Source organism: Panthera pardus, unplaced genomic scaffold, assembly GCF_024362965.1.
Source record: "Panthera pardus isolate Hobbes unplaced genomic scaffold, ASM2436296v1 HiC_scaffold_11, whole genome shotgun sequence".
Lineage (NCBI taxonomy): Eukaryota > Metazoa > Chordata > Mammalia > Carnivora > Felidae > Panthera > Panthera pardus.
The window spans coordinates 98013189-98039141 of NW_026526666.1; the positions used below are offsets into that span (position 1 = coordinate 98013189).

The following is a 25953-nucleotide window of genomic DNA, read 5'->3' on the forward strand; positions in this document are numbered from 1 at the left end:
TTTCCATTCTCCCACCTGGTGTGGTTTCACCTTTCTGCAATCACAAAGCTGTTATGAACGGGTACGTACATGTCCCAGGTCCAAGGTCCGCAGGAAAAAGAGGGATTCAGGAGTTGCTGTCTATTTGGTTGGCATTTCCCTGGTTAGTGGTGAGGGGAACCCTTTCCCCAGGTTTATTTACTGACCATTCAATTTTCCTCTTCTGAGAATTGCCTGTTTGCTCCTTTGCTCATTTTTCTATTAGGCTTTTTCCTTACCGAGTTGCAGCTCTTCCTGTGTTCCAGATACGAATTGCTTGCCTCTTAAATGTATGGTGAACCACCTCTCCTAGGCTGTGGACTCGTTTTCCATTTTGTTTATGGTGTTTTATTGTTGTGGTTTGAGGTTTTTTGTTTGCATGAAAAACAAACTCGGGTGCTTGGGTGGCTCAGTCGGTTAAGCATCTGGGTTCGGCTCAGGTCATGATCTCACGGTTTGTGAGTTTGAGCCCCGTGGCGGGCTCTGTGCTGACAGCTCAGAGCCTGGAGCCTGCTTCTGATTCTGTGTCTCCCTCTCCCTCTGCCCCTCCCCTGCTTGCACTCTGTCTCTCCAAACTAAATAAACGTTAAAAAATTTTTTTAAAAAAAGAAAGAAAAACAAACTTACTTTGCTGTGGTCAAGTTTATTGATCTTTTTCCCTTTCACTCTGCGCCTCCTGGAGTTTTAAGAAATTATTCCCTACTCTTGACATCACGTGGTCTCTTCAAGTTTTGTTTTGCTTATTTACATCTTCAATCCATCTGGAATTAACTTACAGTGCAAAGAAGGAATCTATATTTTTCCAGATGGATAACCAGTGTCCCAGCATCTTTTGTTAAATTATCTATCTCTTCCTCACAGACTTACAACATTAACTCTGTCATTCACCATACCTCTCTACATGTGCAAGCTAATTTCTGCTTCTGTTACCTTCCGTTGGCCTAACTGGGAATTCCTGCACCAATATGACATGGTTTCAGTTACTATATCTTAAATTATGCAAGCCTTCACGTTGAGTAGGACAAGTTCCCCCTGCTTGTTCAAAACTGTCTCGACCACCTTTGGCCCTTTACTCTTTCCAACAAATTTAGGAAGAGAATTTTCCAGTTCCTCGAAAACTCTATTGGAATTGTGACTGGAACACACTGAATTTACAGATGATTGGGAAGAGCAGGCATCTTTGTGGGATCTGTGTCTTACCAACCTGAACACGAGTCTCTATCAAATTCTTCCTCCTGTGTCCTTCAATGATCATTAAAAAACTTAAGCTGAATGGCTAATAAAAACTCTTCAACAGGCCCTGTCTACTGTTCTTAGGTAAGAGAGCAAAGTCAGAGACTGCTGACATCTGGGAATGCCAAGAACCGGGAAAAGGATACAGGTCTGAACCACTCCAAACTTGAGCTGGCTGAAGAGGCGCACGAAAAAGTCCACAAAGAGACCCACCTGTGAAGAGCAAGCAAACCGTCACACAGCTTTTCCCCACCGGGGCGCAGGTACTTTGCTCAGAGGCTGGGATGACCCCCTGGCCTTTCCTGGCTGGCACTTGCACCCGTGTTACCAACAGGCAATGCGGAAACAGGTTTCCTGTTAGGGACTCTGACTCTCCAGGAGATTCCCTGCCAGCCTGGCCCCACCCGCCTCTCCAAAGAACAAAGGACGGGGGCATAGCTCTGCCCAGAGAAGGAGAGTAAGACAAAGAGGGAAAAGGATGCCGGAAAAGACGTGAAACCGAGGAAGGCCATCCTGTGACTACAGTAATATCCAGAATCGTGGACTGCTCAGCATGTTCCAAAGGCAGTTTCAGATGAAGAATTCCAGTCATATCTTCAGTGATGCTTAGCTAAGTATATAGCTTAGGATGCAACTTTGAAAAACAACATTTACTCAGGTGTGTATGGAAAAGCTCCACCAACCAGTCCATGTTAAGCCCCAAGTCTCGGCTCGGGGCTTAAAGGAGAACTTCAGGAAAGGTTTATGATTCGGTGGATTCAGGATCAAAGGCTTCATGCCTTTGACTCTGGCCTTCCCTCAAGCCAACGCCTGGAGGCTTTCAAGCACTGCAGCAGATACCGTGACAGATCTAAGGATAAGAGAGCCAAGCAGTAACAAGGGCTGGTTGCTAGGCTATAAAGGCAAGTCTGCCTTCCAATAACACGAAGGTACGTGGTATAGTCGCTGGTACCGGTAAATGGCAGCTCAAAGGAGTTTGATATGAAAGTAGCAGAAAGACTAAACATGTAGATGCTTACTGCCGGGAAATTTGCAACCAGAAACATACACAACAAAGTAGACACTCTAAAATTTCAGTAAAACAATCCGGTCAACCCAAGTTCCCCCCACATCGGCACCCATCAGAATGTCACTAAAGAGGCCTTCTGAGTGCCGTCTGTCTTAACTGGTAAGATGGTCCTTGGCCTCTGAATCTACTACAGTAAAAATTTGACAAGCGCCAGAAAAATAAAAATTGGTCATAGCCTTTGTGGGTACGTTACATTAAACACATGTTTGCATTTTATGGGTATATCATACAGAGTCAAGGTGAGACTTGTAGTCATTCCAGAGAGATAAACAGGCTGCTGCTTAGGAATACTTATAACCCCAGTCCTGGACTGAACGTTTGCATTCCCCCCCCCCCCCAATTCATCTGGTGAAATTCTAACCCCCATTGTGACGACCTTAGGAGATGGGGCCTTTTGGGTGGTTTAAGTAAGTCCTGAGCATGGAGCCCTCGTGAATAAGGTTAGTAGTCTTATAAAAGACCCCACAGAGCTCTTGCCCCCTTCTGCCCTGTGAGGACACAGCCAGGAGCCAGGAAGCCCAGGACACAGATCTGTTGGTACCATTGATCTTGAACTTCCTGGCTTCCAGGACCGTGAGATATAAACACCTGTCATTTAAATCCCTGCAAGTCGGTGTTTTTATTATAGGATAAAAGGCAGCCCTGATGGAGGAAGACTGCCTATTCTAACACTGTACTGATGGCAAATCATATCTGACATCTCATTTTGACTGTCTGCTGACTTTTCCAGTTTCTCTTCCCCAGCTTTAAGTGTGGTTAGGTCAGCAGTTGGGATTCCAGGCCTTGTGCTACTACTCAAGTTTGGCAGTGTTTCATAATCTTTTCTGGTCTGTGATTCACGTACGAGCAAGCCGACCCCAGCCGGCTGAACATGCATTCAGGCATGTTCCTCCACCCACAGCCACCAGCTCTACCTTCTAGATAAAACAAGCCACGTGCAGGGAAGCAGCCCAGGACAATAAATTCACTGAGGTCTACGGTGTCCTGCTTATGGGCACGCCATACTAAAGGAAAGGGTATGACGGTCGGTTTTGTTTCACTACTTTGCTTTTTCCCTACAGAGTGACCTCAAATTCCACTCAGTACTCTCCCCACTATGTCTGCCTGACGGGACAATGCCATGTTACGACAGCTTGGTCCTAACCAAGCCTTTGAGTGCTTTAAAGAGTACCAGTGATGTCTGGTTCACTTTCATAAAGAGAAAAACAAGACATGAAAACGGTGTCAGGATTATTATTTGGGGGCGGGGGAGAAAAACAGAAAAGGTGGTCTCTGTTATCATGACAAATGACTTGCCCTCTGACCTCTGCCACCCCTCTGGCCCGCCACATCCCCACGCCCCCGCCTGCTCACCAGCCCAGTGCAGACTCCAATGGCAAACACCATCATCCACTTCACGGCTTCATACCTGCGACCTTTCTGTTCACACAGAGAAAGACAAGCTCAGTTCATTATACGGTTTTGTTGGCAGCAAGGAAGGAACACATCTTGGCCAATCAGGGTCAGGCTAGATTCCACAGGGACAGCAAGCACGGTAATGGCGTCTGCTATAGCAGGTGCTTTACAAGGCTAGAAGGATATACTGTAAGAGGCTGGGCCAGGTACACTGGCTGTGGGTACTGTGGTTGACAGGGTGAAGGTTTCAGGAGTAAATGCAGATATCTCACGAAAGGGGCTAAAAGCCACGGGAGTAAGGCTATTCACAGGGGCATTTAGATGGGAAAAAGAAGCTACTGTGAGATCTCTCCAGTCCCAAGAAATCAATAAGGGATTCACCTTATTGTCCATGGTCTCCAAAACTTCCAGGTAAGGGTCATTGATACAGCGATCATAATCCAAACTCTGAAAGACAAACAGGAGTAAGAAAAGTCACAAGACAGGAACAATTACCGAAACCTGGAAAATAAAGCTCTAGGTTCCTGCTACTCCAAGTGTGGACGGGTAGGGCAGTGGGCCTGTAGCACCGGTGGGGGGGGGGAGCTGGTTAGAAGTGCAGCATCTCAGACCTTTGATCTGTCACATCAGAATTGGTGCTGGACGTGCACGAACGTTCCAGCAGCACGGCTACAGACTCCTGCTGTAGGAAAAGCGTTCGATTACCTACCTTTAAACATCCTGCTTCTGCGAAACATGAAGAGACCTCTGGCTATCAGTGTTCCCCAACTTATCCCACTACATCAACTAACCAGAACCAAATTCATTTAGAGAATCAGTTAATTACAAGTCTCTTCAGTAGTCAGCTTCCATGAGAGAGAGGTTAGTCACGAGACGAACCAACGTGCAAGGTATTTTAAAAAGCAACTTTCAGCTTATGTTGGGAAGAGGCACAGATTCAGCACAGCTCCTAAAACTGCATCGACAGCAGTGTTCCTTAAACTGAGCTATTCTGCAACACGGCTATTCTGCAACAAATCTGTGTGTGTGCCAGAGGCATCTTGAGAAACAACTCAAAGGAACTAATTTTATTTCTTCTATGTTTTGTAAGAGAAGCAGCAGTCTGGCAACAAAGGAAATGATGTGTTGTGTGTTCTCTCCTTCCTAAACCTGTTGCTACCTACGCATAGGCTGGTGAACAAGCTGGACGCTGGCCCGGTAGCCACACTCCCACGACAAGAGTCAGCAGTCAGCCAAACACAGGTGTGACACGTGACAATTTATTCCATCCATACGTATCCCCAAAGTCCAAATCCCTTTTTTCAAAGGGTCCTGGGGCATCGACAGGCAACGTAGTAAATCGATGATCCAACATCCAAGTATGGAAGACTACATAACCATAATTATGATAGGTCTCCACAGACGGATGTGGAAAATGTATAGAAGTTATTAAGTAAAAGAAAATGCAAAGTACACAAACAGAGCCAGATGCAGAATGAAATATATAATATGATCCTGTTTTGATGACACAAAATTAAGATTATTTGAATGTCAGCAGATAATGCCAGACATCTGGGAAAACTTTAAAAAAAATTTTTTTAAAGCTTATTTATTTTTTGAGAGAGAGAGAGAGAGAGAGAGAGGCAGAAAGGGGTAGAGAGAGAGGGAGAGAGACAGACTCCCAAGCAAACTCCACACTGTCAGCACAGAGCCTGATGTGGGGCTTGAACGCATGAACTGTGAGATCATGACCTAAGCTGAAATCAAGCTGGCTGCTTAACCGACTGAGCCACCCAAGCACCCCTGGGAAAACTGTTAACAATGCATATCTCTGAGGTGGCTGTTCACATCTGGGTGTTGTTTGAAATTCTCACATGTACTTTTTATATTTAAAAAAGACGTTTTTTTTTCTGATTACGAAACAAAATACCGCAGTAGGTAAAAAATACTTCTGCCAGGGAACGGACTCATCTGTGAATGATGAGGATGTGTATGTATTTAGTGATTACATATACATAACATACTATACGTGTAATACAGTTGACCCTGTAACATTGATTTGCACTGAGCAAATACACTTGTACACGGATTTTTTTCAAAAAATACAGTACAGTACTGTAAACGTATTTTCTCTTTTTTCTTAACGTTTTCTTTTCTCTAACTTACTCTATTGTAAGAATACAGCATATGATACATGTTACATACAAATTATGGGTTAACTGACTTTATGTTATCAGTAAGGCCAACAGTAGGCTATTAGTAGAAAGTTTTGGAGAGTCAAAAAGTTATATGTAGATTTTTTTACTGTGCAAGGGGTGGGATATAGAGTATGTGCGCGTAATACATACATATTAATATGTGTTTTATATACATACATATAAATATATATGTACATTAAAAAAAAAAAAAACGTTAAGGTTATATCACATTCCAGGAACAACCGGGGAAAAAATGTTGAAAAATACGAATGTCCTTCATACCAAACATATAGAGAAATTGCCAGCCAATTATGTGCTTCATGGTTTGTTTAATAATGCTACGGCTTCATAAACATTTAAGAGGTTTTTCAGATGTCCAGAACAGGTAAATCTCTAGAGACAGAAAGTAGACTAGTGGTTGTTTAGGGTGAGGGTCAAGGTCAAGGGGAGTGAGCAGTGACCAATAATGGGTACAGGGTTCCCTGTTGGGGTGATGAAAATGTTCTAAAAGTGATCTGGGGATGGTGGCACAATTCGGTGAATATACTACAAAAACCACTCCATCATATACTTCAGATGGATAAACTGTATAGACTATGAGTTATAAGTTCAATAAAACTGTTAAAAGGGACATTTTGAAAACAATTCTAACACCAGGACATCGATCTTTTCTTTTTTTAAAATTGAGTTTGACACTCTGTTAAGTACGTACCAATGGACTAGATAATTTATTCATTAAAACGAGGTATCGTTTACTTCTCTTTTGTGACAACGAACTTCCTTTTATTTCTGCTGTATTCTGCTCTTGGGTCGGGGGTGGGGGGCTAACAACCTAAAATAAATTTTAATGTTTACATTTTTGAGAGAGAGAGAGAGAGAGAGAGATAGTACACGTGTGCACGTGAACAGGGGAGGGCATAGAGGGGGACAGAGGATCTGAAGTGGGCTCTGTGCTGACAGCAGAGAGCCCGATGTGGGGCTCGAACTCACGAACCATGAGATCATGGCCTGAGCTGAAGTCGGATGCTTAACTGACTAAGCCATCCAGGCGCCTCAACTTTTTTTTTTTTTTTAATAAAATGTGTATAGGTGTCCTGCTGCCCAAGGTTATGAGCAAAATGGTATACAGCCACGGTGGGGGGGAGCGGGGGAAGAGGGCAAGTGGGGCTGAAAGGCAGCCCATGTTCCACCAACAAGAAGCACTTTCAATGGGTCTTGAGCTACAGGAGCTGCTGTGGCCCAGAGGGAGAGGCCTGTTATTCTAAATCCTCTGCTCTGAGGGGTGCCTTTCCCTAATTCAAAACAGCAATAGAGGGTCTGTGACCAGCATGAAACATCACTGTCTGTTAACAGACTCATCCCACAGATGAACCATCCAGAACGAGACAGGATGTCAAAACAGCAATCCTAACATCTTGTAAGACCCCCAACTTATCAAAGAAATTAGTCAAGTAGGTGTAATGAACTCTTAGTGAGGTAGGAATGAGAAGGAGCACATTTTAGAAAGATTTTCAAAAGAAGGGTTTTCTAGTTGATCCCTAATAAAATCTGAGCAGACTTTTCTGATTAAGCGTCCAGCTAAATTTGCTCTTATGCAAGGCAAATGTTCTCAAGAAGCTCATCCTTGAAGATAGTTAATTGAGAAATATTAATGACTCACATGAAAGAACATTAACCCATAACATTTACATAAATATGCATATCAGGTGAAAGTAAACGCATTACAAACGTAAGTGCAATTTAGTAAAAGGAGAGAAGGAGGCTTGGGAATAGCAGGATCAATGGAGCAGAGAAACCATGGTGAGTTCCAGGGGGTAGATGAAGGCTGCCAGAAAGTTCCAGTCATGGTCACACATTCAGGGTGACATCACTGGGCTCAGTGAGGGAATGTAAGGTGACAGCGCAATATGGGGCTTCTTATACTAATTGTTGCAAACCTCTCAACAGTGTGCACGGACACAAATATTTTAGAAATATGGGAAAACACATCAGTAGATGTGTACACAGTAGATACTGTGCTTTTTTTTTTAATGTTTATTTATTTTTGAGACAGAGAGAGACAGAGCATGAACGGGGGAGGGTCAGAGAGAGAGGGAGACACAGAATCTGAAACGGGCTCCAGGCTCTGAGCTGTCAGCACAGAGCTCGACGCGGGGCTCGAACTCACGGACCGTGAGATCGTGACCTGAGCCAAAGTCGGACACTTAACCAACTGAGCCACCCAGGCGCCCCTGATACTGTGCTTTTTTATTTTGATTCATGAAAAGCATTCCCATCAGTGTAGCATATACCACGGTGGTGCAACTGGCAAATGCCAGAGTCCTAAAATTATTCTGTCAACTGCAAGGGAAGAAAAAGATGAAGGAGAGACCTACAGATTAAAAAAAATTTAGAAGGAGGGCACCTGGTGGGCTTGTGACTCTTGACCTTGGGGTTGCAAGTTTGAGCCCCACACTGGGAGTAGAGGTTACTTAAAAAAAAAAAAAAAAGTTTAAAAATACCTTAAAAGATAATCAAACAAATGCAATGTGAGGACCTTATTTGGAACTGTGTTGAAACAAACTGTTAAAAAATTATATGACATTTATCAGACAACTGACAAATTTGAACACTGGACATTTAATATCAAGGCATTATTGTTAAATTCTTAGGTATGAACATGGTATCCTGTTTTGCTAAAAAAAAATCCCTGGGGCGCCTGAGTGGCTCAGTAGGTTAAATGTCCTACTTTGGCTCAGGTCATGTTCTCACAGTTTGTTAGTTTGAACCCCGTGTTGGGCTCTGTGCTGACAGCTTGGAGCCTGGAGCCTGCTTCAGGTTCTGTGTCTCCCTTTCTCTCTGCTCCTCCCCGCTCATACTCTGCACCTCTCTCCCTCTCTCTCAAAAATAAATAAACATTAAAAAAAAAACAAAAACCTTATCTTCTACAGATGCATGTTGAATTATTTATGGGTGAAATAACGTGATGGGTAGAATTTTCTCCAAAATAATAAGGGAAGGGGAAGAGGATGGGAGCCAGATGAAACAAGGTTGGGCAGGAGTTGAATGCTGAAACTGTATGATGAGTACAAGGGATTTCAATATACTATCCTGTCCATTTTTCTCTATGTTTGAAATTCTCTATAATGAAAGGTTTTTTTGAAATTCCATGTTATACTAACAAATCCTATTAGCTGTACTAAATTCTACAGCAAAAGATAAAATGTTAAAAAGAAAACTAGTCTGTTAGTGCCCTAAAATATTGAACTTTTAGTCTATGTGACATTTAAAAAAATTTTTTTTAATGTTTATTTATTTTTGAGAGAGAGAGAGAGACAGAGCATGAGTGGGGGAGGGGCAGAGAGCGAGGGAGACACAGAATCTGAAGCACACTCCAGGCTCTGAGCTGTCAGCACAGAGCCTGACTCAGGGCTTGAACTCACAAATCGTGAGATCATGACCTGAGCCGAAGTTGGACACTTAACCGACTGAGCCACCCAGGCGCCCCTATGTGACATTTTTAAAAAAGCGTTATACATGCATGATTAATTACACTTCTTAGAATTGCTTAAGGAAGCGATTAAAAATGAACAAGAAAGGATAGTCAAGACTATACAGTTCATCCTATAAAAAAATCAAATTAAATAAATTGTGGCTTCATAAAAAATATTTGTCTATTTAAAAAGATACTGTAGGAAAGTACTTAGCAATACGAAAGTTGTTTTCAAGTTGGGGGAAAACATGTTAAAATAGTACATGTAGTAAAAATCACACTTGTTACTTAAAAAAAGCAGGAATGGGAACATAGAAAAGGACATTCAGTCAGGTTAATGGTCATCTTTTAATGAACAGGGTTATGGGTTTTTCTCTAGCTTCTTTTTGTAAACAGTTTAAGAATTCTCCATCACAACCAAGGCTTGTTTTTGTCATTTCAAAAATCACAGACACATTATCGTAAACGGATTAAATGATAAAGAGGTGTATTTGTTTGGTTTCACTCCAGCAGCACTGGCCTTACTAAACACACACACACACACACACACACACACACACACACACACACTAAAAATCCCATACTTGAAACAAGGACTATAATTAAGAGCACTTCAGAAAAAAGTTCCTTGGGCAGGAAACAATCATCTATCTGAAAACGAAGTTCTCTCAGAAGAGAAGCACACACTCCTGTCCCACACCTGTTATGAACACACACTGTCAGTGGCTTTGACTCTGGGTCTCTAGCTGTAAGAGCAAATAGTTTAACAGCAAACATATGCTATCCAGGTTAAGGTACCATAGACTTGTGAATGCATGGAGACATACCCAGACCCTGTTTTGGGGTCATGGTGAGAAAAGGGCTTGTTAAACAGCTCGTTTCTCGAGAGAGAGACACGTGACCTCTTCTTACCCATTCACTCCCTGGGAGAGACAAAGAGCATCTCTCACTGAAATCCTAATGTTTCGGTCGGAAGTGACCAGGTCACTCACTGCTTTTGTTACCCAAGACAGCATCTAAGAATCTCACCTCATAGTCTTTCCTTGGAAGGATCTCATCCTCCTCCTCCTGTGTTTCTCCAAGGATGGTCTAGAAAAACAGATCCACAAAAGCAAGACTCTTTTAACGGTTAAAAGTAAAAAGAAACAGAAGTATTTATGGAAATTTGTTGCTAATTTCCAAATCGTCTCGAACTATTATCAAATGGGAACAAGACCTCAAAAAAAAAAAAACAAAAAAAAAACACCACTTTTCGGATAGGGGGTGTTGTGGGTGGCAATCTACGGTCATCCAGCTGAGCTCTTTGTTTCTATTGATGTGTTCTTCAAATAACGATTTCAGGACACCTAAAGATGTCCCTTGCCAGCTAAAGGGGGGAAAAATCAGGTTCCATCTGACAATGTGGCGAATCTGAAAACAGAAGGGACCTGTCAACTCTGGGACACAGCAACTCAAGTCTTCCCAGGGTGCTTTGCAGAGGGAAGCTGGATTATCAATGACCCAGAAAAGGTGAGGGATACGGTGAGAAAGGGCTGGGGAAACTAAGCCAGCTGCATGATAAGCACAAAGTCCAGCGAAGGGGCTCATTCTGAAAACGCTGGTTTCATTCAAAACTCTTTTCACATGGAAATAAAAGAAAACACGGAGGGGATTAACTGGAGCGGGCCTGGATATTCCCTCAGATTCCAGGGAGGGGTTATGAGAAAAGACCCCAGACTTGGGCACGTGAAGCCCGGCAGATGCTTCGAGAGCTTAGGATGCAGTCCCCAGACCCCACCCGCTGCCACCTGAGGCCCCAGCGCGGCTCGGCCCCACCCCCCGGCAACGCCTCTCGCCATCCCATGGCAACCGCCCCCTCCCCAGGCGGGCTCCGCCTGCTCCTTACCAGCTCCTCGGGGGTGCGGGTCTCACGCTCACCGCAGCAGCAGCACCACCTGCAGCAGCAGCACAGGGACCCCCTGCACCCCGCCATCTCCCTCCTTCACTGCCACTCCGGAACCCTCCACCGACCCCCTCCCACCCAGAATCCGCGCCTCACGTGACTGGCCCCGACAGTGTCACGTGGCCCTCTCGAGCTTGGGACCGAGACAGGGAGTGGCTGCAGACGGGTGGGGCGAGGGCCCGCGTCACATGACGGTGGAGGGACCACTTCCAAAGAGACCTCTGGGCGCGGCCATATTGGGGATGGAGCTTCCGGTCTCCCGCACGGATGTTTTCCGCCCTCTCGTCCCGCCTCCGTCTGCACTGCAACCTGACACCTGCGCCGCGCCCCGCCCCCCGCGCGCCCCGCCCGCCCTCCGGCGCTCACACAGCGGTCACGCAGCTGCGGCGGGTGCGAGGGCTCTGAGTCACCCGCCAAGGGAGGGTGAGTGGAAGCGAGGCGTGGGGTCGCCAGGGAGGGGTATCCGGGAAGTGGGGACCACCCACCGAGGGGCGGGGAGCGAGGGAGGCCCGGCCCGGCCCGGCCCTCGAGGTGGTGGGCTCCAGCTCTTCGGCGCACGCCCCCCGGGGGACCTCTGTAACCTCCAATGGCTGCGAACCTCAGTGACTTCCAACCCTGAAACGAAGACTCCCTTGCAGTCTCCGACCTGGACGCAGGGACCCCGGGGAAGAGGCGGCCCTGAGACGGGGGTGGTGACCCAGACCCTCGGGACCGGGTCTGGGTCCGCGTCCCCGCCCCCACCATGACCCAGTGACCCGGTGACTAGATTCGCGGTTTTGGAAGCCACCCGGGTGCCGGTGGCGTTTTTCCGGCTCCAGCCTTTTAAACCTGCCTCCCAGCTGAGCACCTGTGGGCCGCTGGCACTGCCGTCTGCGGTGCCCACTGCGTCGGGCTGCGCACAGGTGTCCACCCCTGGCCCTTCTGGGAGCGATGGGTTTTGCATTCGCGCACTGCGCGGTGCTTGGCACAGATTAAGCGAGTGGTCAGTAAATGGCAGAAGGTTATTTTGAGAGAGAGTGACGGTGCCTGACCTGTTGGCGCTGAGTGCTGGCTTTTATCATCGTGGGGATGCCATAGGCAGGATATTGGGCTCTCCTCTCAGGGCACTGGGGTGGGGGGGGGGGTAGGAGAGGAGACAAAACCGTGAAGCCACAATTACAGCCCTGTGTTGGGTGCTATGGGAGTCCAGCTTAAAATGGGTAAGTAGTGCTGGGAGGTAGAAGGTTGAAAGAAGGCACATGCCTGGCACGTTCTAGGATTGCTGTAAGTCTTTATTAAAGAAATGAAAGAGCAGGTAGTTCGTGGGTGGTTCTGCTTCCTGCCCCCTCTCCTGGTTTTGTTCCAGCAGACAGTTAATGAGCCATTCTCTTGAGTTCAGGAGGAAGGCCAGCTAGGCCCATCTTGACATTCTTCCCTTCTTCACTCACGTTGGCCATTCCTGCCGAGAACCTCGAGTTTTAGGATCAAAATGGGCATCCCTAGGGAGAAAAATCGTCGGTATGAGTGTTTTTACTCTGGTCCTGACTCCTTGACTTTGGACGTGCAAACTTGTGTTATGTGCACTTGTGTGTGTTTCGGGGGAGAGGAGCAGTGGATTTCATCAATTTCTCAGGAGTCTAGAGCCCCCAAATAGTTAAGAACACTGGCTTGGCAGTGGATGATCCCTGAAAAGAATGAACTTGGCCTGGTTGTTCCTCTGATGACCCCAAGTCACCACACATTGGATTTTCGCTACCAAAAGTGTGTGTTTGCACATTGCTGTGCAAGAGTAGCGTTCTGTTTTGTTTTTAAGAATTTGTCTTATTTTCCCCACCAAACCGGCCAATGACGCCATGCTCTCCGTTGGCCTGCCTGTGGTTGCCAAGGCTCAGGGCTTCCTATGTGGTTGCTGTGCAGTCACTATAATTACTTTAACTGACTTCAGTGGTGTGTGTAAGGAGGACAGTCTGGAAGGCAGGCACAGACCGGACAGCTTTTGTTCTGAGTTGAACATAAATTCACGCCCTTACTGAATTTGGGTCTGTTTCCTTGTGGAACCTACTCAATGTCAAGTTCTAAGCCATGACGCGTCTTTTTTTGGAGAAGCGTGAACTCAGGAGAAATCTGGCTGCCTTGTCATGCCCGCACCCTTCCATCCTGCAAGCACACAAACCATTCCAAGTAACAGGAGATATTCCAGGCAGGGCCAGGCTGAGCTCTGCCTTCTTGGGAGAGTGATCCAGTGACCCTGAACGTCTGTTGGTCTCATATCCACCAACCCCTGCAGCCTCCAGTCAACATCCCCCTCCTTCCAGCTTCTGCTGCTAGAGCCCCAGCGCGCGCGCTCTCTCTCTCTCTCTCTCTCTCTCTCTCTCTCTCTCTCTCTCTCGCCTAGAAGCCTTGCCCCCGCCCCCTTGCGCAGGGCCCCAGCTCTAGCTCTGGGCTCTTCCCTTGTCACACCTCCCTCCGCCCAGACAAACACACTGGCTGGGGGAAGGTTCCTCCTGTTTTGTCCCCACCCACTCTGGGTCTGAGCTGGCGGAGATGGACCATCCAACACCCAAGGTCCTCCTAGCCAGGCCCCGCTGCCCCTCCCTACGAATGTGGGCTTTGGAGGCCAACAGCGGGAGGTTCTCAGTGCCACCCTCCATCAGGTAGCTGTCACCGAGGATCCACGGGCTGAAAGAGCGTGTTTCTGTGCCGGGTGGGGGCTGGTTTATTTAGAGCCAGGCAGCTGTGGAGGGCAAAGCTTTGAGTGAAGCAGTGTAGACAGTCATAGCTGTGGTGTGTGCAGCCCTTGGGTGGGGGCACCGTCACCCTTACCCTCACCAGCCTTCTTCCCGCGTGGAAATGCAGCATCTCTCACTTGACCCTGCCACTCCGGGACCTGGCTGCCTGCCCTCTGACGCTCCTGCCCTCCACCCCGTGCAGCAGGAACCCGGCCATGGTGAACGAACCCAGAGGGGATGGTGGCCCCACGTCCCGCTCGGAGGGCAGCAGCAGTGGCAGCGAGAGCTCCAAGGATAGTTCGAGATGTTCCACGCCGGGGCTGGACCCCGAGCGCCACGACAGACTCAGGGAGAAGATGAGGCGGAGGATGGAATCTGGTGACAAGTGGTTCTCCCTAGAATTCTTCCCTCCTCGGACCGCTCAGGGGGCCGTCAATCTCATCTCGAGGTGCGCTGATGTCCTTAGGAAATAGGGGCCGAATGAGGGGGGTGGGGGAGGCAAACGGGCAGCCCGGGGGCAGGGCCACACTTTGACCCGGCAGAAGAAGGCCGCCAGAGGGGGTGGAAAAGAGCGGGGGGGGGGGGGGGAGGGGGGGCGGGGGGGGAGATCATCTGAGCACCAGCTTCAGACCCTGCAAGCAACTTGGAATTTTTAGAGTCACACACTGCACGCAACGGGTTAAAAATGTTCATTCTCTCAGACCGCATTCTTTGGCGGAACTTGGGGCTGGTGCACAAATACAGTTTAGGAAGTCATAAAGCAGCGGCTTGGAGAACATTTTCCACAAGTTAGGAATTTGACTTAGGCCTCTTGAAATCTAGAAACGCGAAATGAGTTATGTTAGCACGTTATGAATTGCAGTTCCTTTTTTAAGAAAGAAAGTGTCTGCTTTTTACCGTTTGTATCTTCCACGTGTCGCTCGCTCTCACGGTTTTGAGGTTTAAAGGTACAAGGATGTTTAAATACCCTGTTACAGCTCGTGCACGTGTGCACACCTGTGGCTCTTCGGGAACCGTGGCCTTGTTCCATAAGGTCGCTGGCCGCTGCACCGCAGCCGGGAGGCAGCATGAAAGAAACCTGTGTCTGCCGACCCTCTTTTCTCCCCGTTCCTAGAGTGAGCCTCTGTTTGCCACTCTGAGAGTTCCCCAAACCTCTGACCATCGAAGTGTCTTAGCTCACCCGAGATAATGAGCGTGCAAACGCTTTGAAAAGGCTGATGTACTGCTCTCACACGAAAGGGTTTCGCTGTTGCTCATCAGTTACCTCTACAGTCGTCATCATCATCATCGAAGCTCACACTGCCTGAGTGCTCGGTGTGTACCAAGCACTTTTCTAAGAGCTGTGGAGCTGTCTATGGTAGTACTTCCGTAGTGTTATCACGAAGTAGGTACCGTTCTTCGCACGTTTTTGCAATGAAGAAACTGGGGCTCAGACAGATCAAGTAATTTTCCCGAGATCACACAGCTAATAAGCAGCAAAGCCAGCAGGAGATGAATGGAGGTGGCCCGATTACCACCTGCGTGTGATGGTTCCCTAACCCCTGGGCCCCAAGGGAAGGTGGTGAAGGGTAGTGTGCTCTCAGGAGCCCCTCTTCAGAAAGAAATTCCATACAGGTTTGATCGGATGGGGGCAGGTGGCCCCCTCTTCATAGATGTGACCTGGCACCCGGCAGGGGATCCCGGCTCAGACAAGGAGACTTCCTCCATGGTGATCGCCAGCACCGCCGTGAACTACTGTGGCCTGGAGACCATCCTGCACATGACCTGCTGCTGTCAGAGCCGGGAACAGATCACAGGCTATCTGCACAAGGCCAAGCGGCTGGGCCTGAAGAACATCTTGGCGTTGAGGGGAGGTGTGGAGCCCGCACCCTGCTATCTGGGATCTCGCTTCCTCGAAGGCCTCTTCTGTCCCTGGAGCGGTCCTTTACTTTTCTCTGGGTCCCACACTGAGCGCGCTCAGTCCCCTCCTTGCCAGTAGTGTCCACGGGCACTGTGGGTAGTGAGCACTGTGGGTACCACACACGGAGCCGCTTCTTGACCTCCTGACCCCGGCGTAGTTCAGGCGGGAATGCAGCCAGCGCCTGATAACCCTCTGCCCTGGCCGCACACAGCTTCATCGATCGCTGGCTGTACCCAGCCCTGGGCCCAATCAAAGAGCGTGGTTCTGGCATCGATCCCAGGGGTGAGACAGTCGCCGGTGCCTCTAGTACCTGCTGTCCCACCCAAGTGTGAGGAGGAGGAGCCGGACGGGTGGGATTCTGTGGCCTCGTGCCCTCCACAAGAACTCACTTGAGTAGACATTCTCCCGGGAGGCAAGAGGTCCAAGAGGGCGGGAGAGTAAGCAGTAGGGTTGGGTGAGGGTGCCTGAACACAGCCAGATTGGGGTAGGGAAGGGGTCTCCGACGCCCCAGGCTAACTGAGGAGGCGCAGCTGCCCCCTGGTTAGCCCTGCCGGCGCACTGCCCGCAGAGTCGGTGCTCGGTAAGCGTTTGGCAGGATGGCCACGGTCTTCCTGGCCACCATTTGCCAAGTGCCACGCTGGGAGGAAGGGACGCGCACCCTGGAGGAAATCAAGGCTCTACCTCTGAGGAGCTGACAACCCAGGTGGGGGGTGGGGAGAAGGAACAGAAAGGCTGTCTGGAGGGTGGGTGACACCCAGTGACTGTGACCTCTGCCACCCCCGCAGACCCCGTGGGTGACCAGTGGGAAGAGGAGGAAGGAGGCTTCAGCTATGCTGCAGACTTGGTGAGGCACATCCGAAGCGAGTTTGGAGACTACTTTGACGTCTGTGTGGCAGGTGAGTGGCTGGGCCTTCCCAGTGCATGGGGACAGGGGAGGGAAGGAATGACGCGCCCAGAGGGCACAGAACGCCCACCAGCACTCAGTTCAGGACCCGATATCCCAGGGCGCCGTGGGCCTGAGCCTGTGCCAGGTGAGGGAGGCTCAGGGGTGCATCACACAATGCCCTTGCTCTCATTGTCTTGCCCCACCCTTTGAATTTTTATTCCTCTGCCTTTTTGCACTCTTACCTTGCTTCCTAGCCCTATTCTTCTTTAAACAAAAAGAATATTTATTAAGATGGTGGGGGGGAGGGGGGGGGCAAGGAATCTCGGAACCCCAGTCAGGAAATGGCATCTGACCTCACTAGGCCCCGGCTCAGAAAGCAGTCAGAAACCAAGGCCTCCCTCATTCTGTCTGGAGCCACATAGTCCCCCCACCCCCACCCTGACCCCCTCTCTACCTCCCACCGCACATTTGCTCCATGCTTCCGATAGTTCTGATAGGTCTGCTTTTACACACACTGACCAGCTGCCAGCTCGTAAGTGTACGTGATCACGTCCAGCCAATAGTCCAGACTGACCGACAGGTCTCAGTATCAGTTCTGAATTCTCAGGAGAGAGCATTGGATCAGCTCAGCGTCCGTTCTGTGGGCTACAGCCAAGACGCAAGTTGCACTTGCTGGAAATGGCCTTCCCTCTTACCCCCGCTTACTGGGATTGGGCCTCAGCTTCTCAAACCAGGGCTTGGGTACGGTGAAGCAAATGTGCCAGGGATACCAGAAGTCCAGGGATTGCTTTGACACATCATTTAGCGTGACAACTTTTCTGAAACATTTTTTGGGAAAATCATATCATTTTTATATTAAAACAAACATAGCCACATTCTGGAGTAGCATGTCCAAGGGACGTGATTTTTACAAAATAAGCCACGTGGCTTCAAGGTAGCTAGTTGTTGCCTATGGCTTTGGGTTTAGTCCCAGGCCCCCATGTACGTATCCACTTTTCACAGTCAACAGGCGTGTTTAGGTGAGTGTAGGAGGCCCTGATGAGGAGTCAGGCACATGGCGGGCATTGCCACCTGTTCAAGTGTTAGCTGCCCACACTGGCCACCCTTGGGTCAGTTAATTGAGGAACAGGCACATGTGCAGTAGGCATTACACGCATGGAGACTGGCTGAGCTGTGAGCTTGCAGGTACCGAGGGGTCTGGTGCTTCGCCTGTCATAAAGTGGGCGAGAAGGCTGATTCCAGGGTTGGAAAACAGCAGATTGGGGCTGTGACAGAAAATACAGTAAATGGAGCAAAATCTAAATGTAAGTATGTGCTGTGTTTGCTGATACTGATGATTTACAGCTCTAGTCTCAGCTGTGAAAATCGCCTTGTTTTTGAAATTCCTGCTGGAAGAATAGCTTGTTATTGAAAGTGAAATTGTGGTGCTCAGTCCCTCCCATGTTTCACCCCTTGAAACAAGAGTTTTTATCTTCCCTTTTGACTTGCAGTTTCTTCAGAACAAAACTGCCTTTATCACAGCAAAGCAGGCTGTCTCTCCGCAGCCTGGCTCAGGGTCCTGCCCAGGGCTGAGGCTGAGGAAGCCAGCACTCCCGATAGCTTCATTTTTTTTTTTTTTTTTTTTTAAGATTTCACATATATTTTTAAATTTTTTTTTATTTATTTTTGAGAGAGAGAGAGAGCATGAGCAGGGGAGGGGCAGAGAGGGAGAGAGAGAAAGAATCTCAAGCAGGCTCCGGATTGTCAGTGCAGAGACTAACACCAGGGTCTAGCTCAGAAGCCTTAAGATCACGACCCGAGCTGAAATCAAGAGTCGGACACTTAACCGACCAAGCCACCCAAGCACCCCTCACCAGGACATAATTTAACTTTGGTGATACCTGGGGCTCATCATCAAGAAGACAGAGGAGAAGCAAAAAAAAAAAAAAAAAAAAAAAAAAAAAAAAAAAAAAAAAAAAAAAAAATTTAATAAAAATATAAGAAAACCAGAGTCAGGAGTATGCATGCAGTTTCTAACCAGATTTTGCTTCCAGAAGCTGTGCACCCACGGGCAGGGCATTCTTCTGTGGGCATCTTTTCACTGGACAGTCCCCGATGATATTTGTATTCCTTTCCTCTGGCTTGATCCCTGTTAGAGATCTGAGAGTTCATTATACTGTTTTCATTACTTGGGAGTAGTAAGTTTTCAAACTTCTGTAATAAAAAGTTGAAAATGGGGGCACCTGGGTAGCTCTGTCTGTTGAGCATCCGACTCTTGGTTTTGGCTCAGGTCATGATCCCAGGGGTCGTGGGATTGAGCCCCGTGTCATGCTCTGCGCTGAGCATGCTTGAGGTTCTCTCTGTCTCTGTCTCCCTCTCTCCGTCTGTCTCTGTCTGTCTCTGTCTCCTCCTCTCCCTCTCCCTCTGCCCCTCTCCGCTGTAGCTTCATCAAGGCCTACCGTCATCCTTTGCAGGCAGGGCCGCTCAGGGAAGCAATCAGTTTCCAGAGCTAGGGAGGAGCCTAGGTGACATGTGGTCCCACCTCCCGAATCCCATCCTCAGCCTCCCCGGCAGCCCCAGTGCTTCACCCTCCAGGAGCTTGTTACCTGGTGGGGCTGCTCGCTGGGACCGATCCTGGCTCTGTCATCACAAGCGACAGACTATGACTGATAAGGAACTTGATGCAGGTGAATCCCTTCTCCCCGTATGACAGACCATTGGGCTTTTGGTGGTAGTTACGGAATTCCGTCCATTCTTTCCTTCAGGTGGAACATCTCCACTTTAGTCAAGGCTTCCCTGTGTGTGCATGGTTTCGAACTTTCAGTCTCTTGGATCCCTGAATAATTTTGATGTTCAATTAATCCACTGCCCAGACCCCAGATGCCGCCTGACCCGTGCTGAATGTGGTACTTCCTCTTTTCTGTGGCCACAAAGTGCAGGCCTGGTTTTTTGCCCGGCTGGTTGCAAGGGACGTGAGGCAGGTCAGGGAGCTGTCCCCCACAATTCTTTGGCGGGTGGCCATAGGCTGCCTCTCACCGAGGGTCATGTCCGGAGTGAGAGGCACATCCCTGCGAGCCCAGCCACCCACCGTTTCGGCCCGTTCGTGCTGCAGTATTGCAGGGGACGAGTCCAGAACCCCCGAGGCAGAGAACTCTGGGTTCCCAGCTTTCTGGTCTCTTCGTCATTCACCTTGAGCAGGTGGGAGCCAGCCTCTCCCAACTGTCATCCCTATCGGCAGGTTACCCCAAAGGCCACCCCGACGCAGGGAGCTTTGAGGCCGACCTGAAGTACTTGAAGGAGAAGGTATCCGCAGGAGCCGACTTCATCATCACCCAGCTTTTCTTTGAGGCTGACACATTCTTCCACTTTGTTAAGGCTTGCAGCGAGATAGGCATTACCTGCCCCATCCTCCCCGGAATCTTTCCTATCCAGGTGAGGGTCCCAGGAGGGCTGTCCTAGCATAGGCCAGGGCCCTGGGGTGAAATTGAAATGCCAGGTTCCTGGTAAAGTGCTTTGATGCTCATTGGATTTCCCTTCTGACAGATGCTCCAGTCCTTGGAAAATGCCACCCCATTTTGATTACCTCGTCTCCCACCCTCCCAGACAGCCACAGGGGCTGTCGGAGGGGCCTGCTGACAAGTGTCACTAAAGGGGATAATCACTGTCGTTATAAATCTTGGTTAAGTCAATGTTTCCCAAACTTGGCCGTCATCAGAATCATCTGAAAAGCTTTTTCAAAATGTAGGTTTCCAAATCCCATGCCTAGAGGTTCTGATTTAATAGATCTAAGGTAGGGCCTGGGAACTCTCACGTTACTTAAGTTTTACAGGCCGTGCTGATGATCAGTGTGGCTTGGGAACCACTGGCTTTGATGCCCACTATGTTATCAGTGAAGACAACTAGGGGCGGAAGGGCTGGCTCAGACCGAGGGCAGGAATGCCGTGGGCAGCCGGTATGCTCTGTGGAGTGGAAGAAGCAGGACAGGGCGAGGGCACGTGTACAGTCTGGTCTGACCTCCCGGAGTCCCTCTGTGCCACGCGACAGTTGGCCAGGAGGCCCGGCAGGGATGGGGAGGGCAGTAAGTATTTCGGGGAAGAGACGGGCTGGGAGATGGCACCCAGAGTCCCCTGTGTCTCGGGCAGGGCTACCACTCCCTTCGGCAGCTTGTGAAACTGTCCAAGCTGGAGGTACCGCAGCAGATCAAGGACGTGATCGAGCCAATCAAAGACAATGACGCTGCCATCCGCAACTATGGCATCGAGCAGGCTGTGAGCCTGTGCCAGGAGCTTCTGACCAGTGGCTTGGTGCCAGGCCTTCACTTCTACACCCTCAACCGCGAGATGGCCACCACAGAGGTGCTGAAGCGCCTGGGCATGTGGATTGAGGACCCCAGGTGAAGCCGGCGGCCCCGAATTCAGGCCTAGGAGCCACAGAGGAAGGTCGGGTGGGTGGAGAAGTCAGTAATCACAGAGTGAACATGCCCTAGTGGTGCTGGCCGCCACAGCCGTCCAGAGGGAGGTCTCCCCTGGCTAGCGGTACACTTAGGGTTCCGCCTCAGGGGGAAGTCCACGCACAGAGTGAGAGCAGAGGTCTCCATCCGGCTCAGTGGTGCGCCCCTCTTTCCTGCGTCCTCTGGCCAGTTGCTCATTCGTTCTGTCTCCGTTCTCCCCCAGGCGTCCCCTGCCCTGGGCCGTCAGTGCCCACCCCAAGCGCCGGGAGGAGGACGTGCGTCCCATCTTCTGGGCCTCCAGACCAAAGAGTTACATCTACCGCACCCAGGAGTGGGACGAGTTCCCCAACGGCCGCTGGTGAGCACCTGCTGGGGACCCCGTAGCAAGTGCGAGTGTGTCCTGTTTCTTGGGAGGGAGCTGAAGGGAGTTTGCCTGCTTCTCTGCATGCTTTCTGGGGAGCAGTCAGGGACAGGATCTGCAAGAATGCCCCCGGGTGGGTGGGGGCGCCTGTCCCTCCATCAGGAGCCCCGGGTCAGGAGTGTGCCTTGCCCTCCGGGTGCCTCCCTGGCCAGGGGCAATTCCTCCTCTCCAGCCTTCGGGGAGCTGAAGGACTACTATCTCTTCTACCTGACGAGCAAGTCCCCGAGGGAGGAGCTGCTAAAGATGTGGGGGGAGGAGCTGACCGGGGAAGAAAGCGTCTTTGAAGTCTTTGCCTGCTACCTCTCGGGAGAGCCCAACCAGAATGGCTATAAGGTGAGGGCTGCGGGGGGCCCTGTTAGGTCCCCTGCCCTGTCTCCCTGTGGGCCAGGCCTCGGGGCTGGGACTCATGCCGCCCCCTGTTTACCTAAGCCTCACCTCTCTCTGGACACAGCACCTCAGCAAAGGGAAGGGTGAGCTGGGAAGTCCCCGCCTGGGGTGCCCGGTGACCGGCGGAGCCCGCAAGAGGGAGGATGCCGGGCTGCCGGGCGTGATGCCGCCCCAGCCTGGCCCGCCCTCTCTCCCAGGTGACTTGCCTGCCCTGGAATGACGAGCCCTTGGCGGCCGAGACCAGCCTGATGAAGGAGGAGCTGCTTCGAGTGAACCGGCAGGGCATCCTCACCATCAACTCCCAGCCCAACATCAACGGGAAGCCATCCTCCGACCCCATTGTGGGCTGGGGCCCCAGCGGGGGCTATGTCTTCCAGAAGGTGTGGCAGGGACACATGGGGCTTCCCCACCCCGGCCGGCATCCAGGGGTTCCCCAGAGAGGAGGACAGAGAAGCCTTCCTCTCTGGGGTCTCTTTATTCTGAGAGGTAGAGCAGATAGGAGCTCATGCTCTATGTCAGGCAGACCTGGGCAGGCGGGTCGCGTGACCGCTCTGAGCCTCAACTGCCTCTTCTGCAAAATGGGGATAGATCCCGTCACGTTCCGGGGCGGAAACGTGACAACGCATGGGAAATGCTTAGCACGTGGGAAGAACGCGGGAAGCGTTCACGAAATGGAACTGTTACTGGTCTCCTGAGTTGGCACCTTTCTCTAGAAAGGGGTGCTAGAGGTAAAATTACATTATAAACTAAAGCCCATGGGCTCTGAAATTTCAGAGACGTGGATTTGAGGACCAGGTCTGCTGCACCTTCCGTGCAGCCAAGTTGCTCAACGTCTCTGAACCTATTTTCCCCATGTGAGAAATGGGGACAATAGTGCCCCCACTCAACCCCTGACGGGCAGTTGGGGTTCAAGAAGCCCTTGCCATCAGTGTTACCGTGAAGGGAGCGGGGAGGCTGGGATGAGTCAGGCCTCTCTCCCATGTCTCAGCTCGTCAGACTGGGCCTCCCGTCCGTTTTCTGAGATGGCTTCTCCGTGGAACCTTCCCTAGTGGCGAGAGGGGGGCAGGTGTCCCTCAGACCTGTCCAGACTGAAACACCTCAGATACCTGCTCCTGTCCCCCTTGCCTGGATTCATGATGCGATCCGCACGGCCACGCTAGTCCCAGTGCCTCAAGTCCTGCCACACGTGTGGGCGTGGGCGCCTCCCCGGGACGGTCTGGAGGGCCAGCGCCCGGTGTCGCGGAGCACGTGGTGTGCTTAGCAGCACACGGAGCAGGGTCGTGCGAGGCCCGGGGCTGATGTGGCGGTGCCCGCCCTCTCCCGCAGGCCTACTTGGAGTTCTTTACTTCCCGTGAGACGGTGGGGGCGCTTCTGCAGGTGCTGAAGAAGTACGAGCTCCGGGTTAATTACCACATCGTGGATGTGAAGGTAGGCCGGCTTCCGGGGTGTCGACAGCGCTCAGCAGGCCCAGACACCCGGGGCTGAAGGCACCACGCTTACTCCTCCACTCAGGGAGCACCGAGCGCCGAGCCCTGGCCAGGCACGGAGGAAACGGATACACGTACACGGAGCCAGGCCCCTGCCCTCAGCTCAGAGCGCCCCCAGCCTAGGGAGGGGGCCCAGTCAGTGGGTAATTACAAATCCAGCTGCACTTTTAACAATAAAGTTCAGTATGGGATGCTGGGACCCAGGGGAGGGACGTCTGACCGGGGAGGTCAGGGAAGGCTTAGAGGGGTCCCATGTGGCTGGCTGGACTCTTTGAGGACAAGGGCAAGGACATCACGGGGAAAGGGCAGAGGGTGTGCGAAGGCATTGTCTGCACAGCCCGTGGGGACGCCGCGGAGTGGGTTCAGAGTCAGGCTAAGTATCGACTGTCCGGCTTGGAAGCTGGGTTTTCCCCTAAACACAGGAAGGAGCCTTTCCCAGCAGCGGTAGCTTGGCTCCGTGTTTTGTCGTAGGCAAGTCAGGGCGGACGGTGGTGCGAATGGTAGGGCCAAGGAAGACTAGAGTCAGAGGCCCCTGTGGTAGTCCGGTGGCAAAGACAGGCCTGGGGGGACGGATTGCAGAGTAAGCCGGCAGGAGCTACCGGATGTGGGGGATGGGACTGGGGGGGAGTGGAGCTTGGAGGCTGGGAGGAGGAAGGAAGCAGCCTGTGGCCTCTCACAGGGTGGCAGAGCTGGGAGGGGCAGGTGGAGGGGATGGAACAGAGCGCACTCCCGGTGGGTTGGGTGAGCTGGGTTCGCAGGCACTGGAAGGACTGCAGGTGTCTGGGCCCGGGTCTGTTCTGACCCCCTCCCCCACCCCCACCCCCCCATCAGGGTGAAAACATCACCAATGCCCCCGAGCTGCAGCCCAATGCAGTCACTTGGGGCATCTTCCCTGGGCGAGAAATCATCCAGCCTACAGTGGTGGATCCTGTCAGCTTCATGTTCTGGAAGGTAAGGACGCTGGGAGCGGGCCTGCCCTGCCCACCTTGCCAGCCTTAGGCTGGCAGTGGCAGCGGCAGCCCAGGGCTGGTGGACTCTGCCTCGAGGTGTTGAGTTCTGGGCTGGGGGATGGGACGCGACCCTGGCAGTGAGCCTCGTTTCTATTCCGGGAAATGTCCTGTTGGGCAGCATGGAGGCCCTCGGGGCACTGAGCGTGGAGCCCTGACCTGCGGCTCTGTTAACCTTGCCCGTGTCTGTGTGTGTGTGTGTGTCTGTGCGTGTGTGTGTGTGTGTGTCCGCACGTGCCCGTGTGTGCAGGATGAAGCCTTTGCCCTGTGGATCGAGCAGTGGGGCAAGCTGTACGAGGAGGAGTCTCCGTCCCGCATGATCATCCAGTACATCCACGACAACTACTTCCTGGTCAACCTGGTAGATAACGAGTTTCCGCTGGACAACTGCCTGTGGCAAGTGGTAGAAGACACGTTTGAGCTGCTCAACAGACCCGGGCCAGAGCAGGGGACAGAGACCCTGTGATCCCGCGCCCTGATGTTCTTGGCCTGAGGCCACTCGTGTCCTGCCTTCCTCCTCCCCAGTCCTGGTTTTCCTGGGGACCCCTCTTCTCCTCCATCTCTCCCCGAGCCCTGGCCTCCACTCCTCACACGGTGATGGCAGCTAGACTTGGCGTGAGGCTTGCCGGCTCCGGCTGGGCCTGAGTCCGCCCCACGTCGGAACGGGGCGTTTGTGGCTCGGCCTAGTGCTCTTTGGTGAGAAGCACCCCCCTCCTGCAGAGGACCGTGGGGGGTGGAACAGCATCTTCCCTGACAAGGAGAGAGGATGGTTGTTGCCGACTGAGGCCTCGAACCAGGGCAGCCCCTGGGAGCCGGCCTGGGGCTGCCAGTGACCTTGCACTTGGGACCCACGGGGATGGCAAAGCGAACCTGGGTAGCGGGCACGGGCAGTGCTGCAGAAGAGACATAGAGCGAGGGCGCCGCACCCTCATCTCCGAGGTGTTGGCCGCCGGGCACTTAAGTGCTCGTGGGCGGGAGGGGCAGACCACTGCCCTGCCCACCTGCCCGCGTCCCAGGCCTCCGGACAGGCCTTGGCCTGAAACGTGATAGCGTGGGCATTTCTTGCCAGCGTCTGCCTGCGAGCCAGCCGGGCTTTCACCTTTCCACAAGGCTGCTTTTTGAAAGAGCCGTTTCTATGTTCTGGCGGCTTGAGAGGGAAAGTGTCTCTTAAAGGTTGAAGGCATCTATACCCTTCTACTTGGTGGAGCCCTCGGCCTTCCCTCCCCCCAACCCCCGCCATGGAGCACTACCCTGTTACCGTCAAGGGCAAAGATGAGGCTCCACTGAGCAGGATTTATTTCTTCCTGGCTTATTTTTTTAGATGGGACCTTTTCCTACCAGCTGCTCTGTCCCCTCTGCTCCCTCCCCCCCCCCCCCCCCCCCCACTCCCTCGCCATTCCCAAAGCTGTCTGCCTGGCCCTG

The 25953-nt window shown here is 51.3% G+C and overlaps 2 protein-coding genes across 13 annotated transcripts in view; one reads left to right on the forward strand and one right to left on the reverse strand.

Moving 5' to 3' along the window:
- CLCN6 (chloride voltage-gated channel 6) overlaps window positions 1-11448 on the reverse strand; it is a 32607-nt gene extending 21159 nt beyond the window's left edge. For both annotated transcript variants that reach the window (XR_002083456.2, XM_019461397.2), the window contains exons 1-5: window positions 11250-11448; window positions 10394-10453; window positions 4097-4162; window positions 3674-3739; window positions 1398-1464 (exon numbers count right to left, since the gene is read on the reverse strand). Coding sequence is in view for 1 of the 2 variants with exons in the window: in XM_019461397.2 (XP_019316942.2) it covers window positions 1398-1464; window positions 3674-3739; window positions 4097-4162; window positions 10394-10453; window positions 11250-11336 (346 nt within the window). In the remaining variant the exon portion in view is untranslated. The remainder of the gene's footprint in view (window positions 1-1397; window positions 1465-3673; window positions 3740-4096; window positions 4163-10393; window positions 10454-11249) is intronic.
- Window positions 11449-11613: 165 nt separating this feature from the next.
- Window positions 11614-25824, forward strand: MTHFR (methylenetetrahydrofolate reductase). 11 transcript variants are annotated; one of them, XM_019461407.2, is made up of 12 exons: window positions 11614-11729; window positions 14220-14462; window positions 15629-15867; window positions 16700-16810; window positions 20018-20211; window positions 20922-21172; window positions 21453-21587; window positions 21803-21983; window positions 22235-22417; window positions 23364-23465; window positions 24356-24475; window positions 24782-25824. In XM_019461407.2, the coding sequence occupies exons 2-12, from the start codon at window positions 14230-14232 to the stop codon at window positions 24995-24997; spliced, it is 1965 nt and encodes a 654-aa protein (XP_019316952.2). In that variant the 5' UTR covers window positions 11614-11729; window positions 14220-14229; the 3' UTR covers window positions 24998-25824. The 11 variants fall into 11 exon arrangements, with proteins under 11 accessions (XP_019316952.2, XP_019316948.2, XP_019316950.2 ...); XM_019461403.2 differs by having other exon boundaries at window positions 11618-11729; window positions 14217-14462; XM_019461405.2 differs by lacking the exon at window positions 11614-11729 and adding an exon at window positions 11802-12505 and having other exon boundaries at window positions 14142-14462.
- The last annotated feature ends 129 nt before the right edge of the window (window positions 25825-25953 follow it).

Excerpts from the sequence above, each read along its gene's own strand:
- MTHFR (XM_019461399.2), top strand. The coding sequence starts at position 13,830 with ATGGACCATCCAACACCCAAGGTCCTCCTAGCCAGGCCCCGCTGCCCC. Across the intron at positions 15,868-16,699 it reads CATCTTGGCGTTGAGGGGAG|ACCCCGTGGGTGACCAGTGG; the intron begins GTGTGGAGCCCG and ends CCACCCCCGCAG. Across the intron at positions 20,212-20,921 it reads CCGGAATCTTTCCTATCCAG|GGCTACCACTCCCTTCGGCA; the intron begins GTGAGGGTCCCA and ends TGTCTCGGGCAG.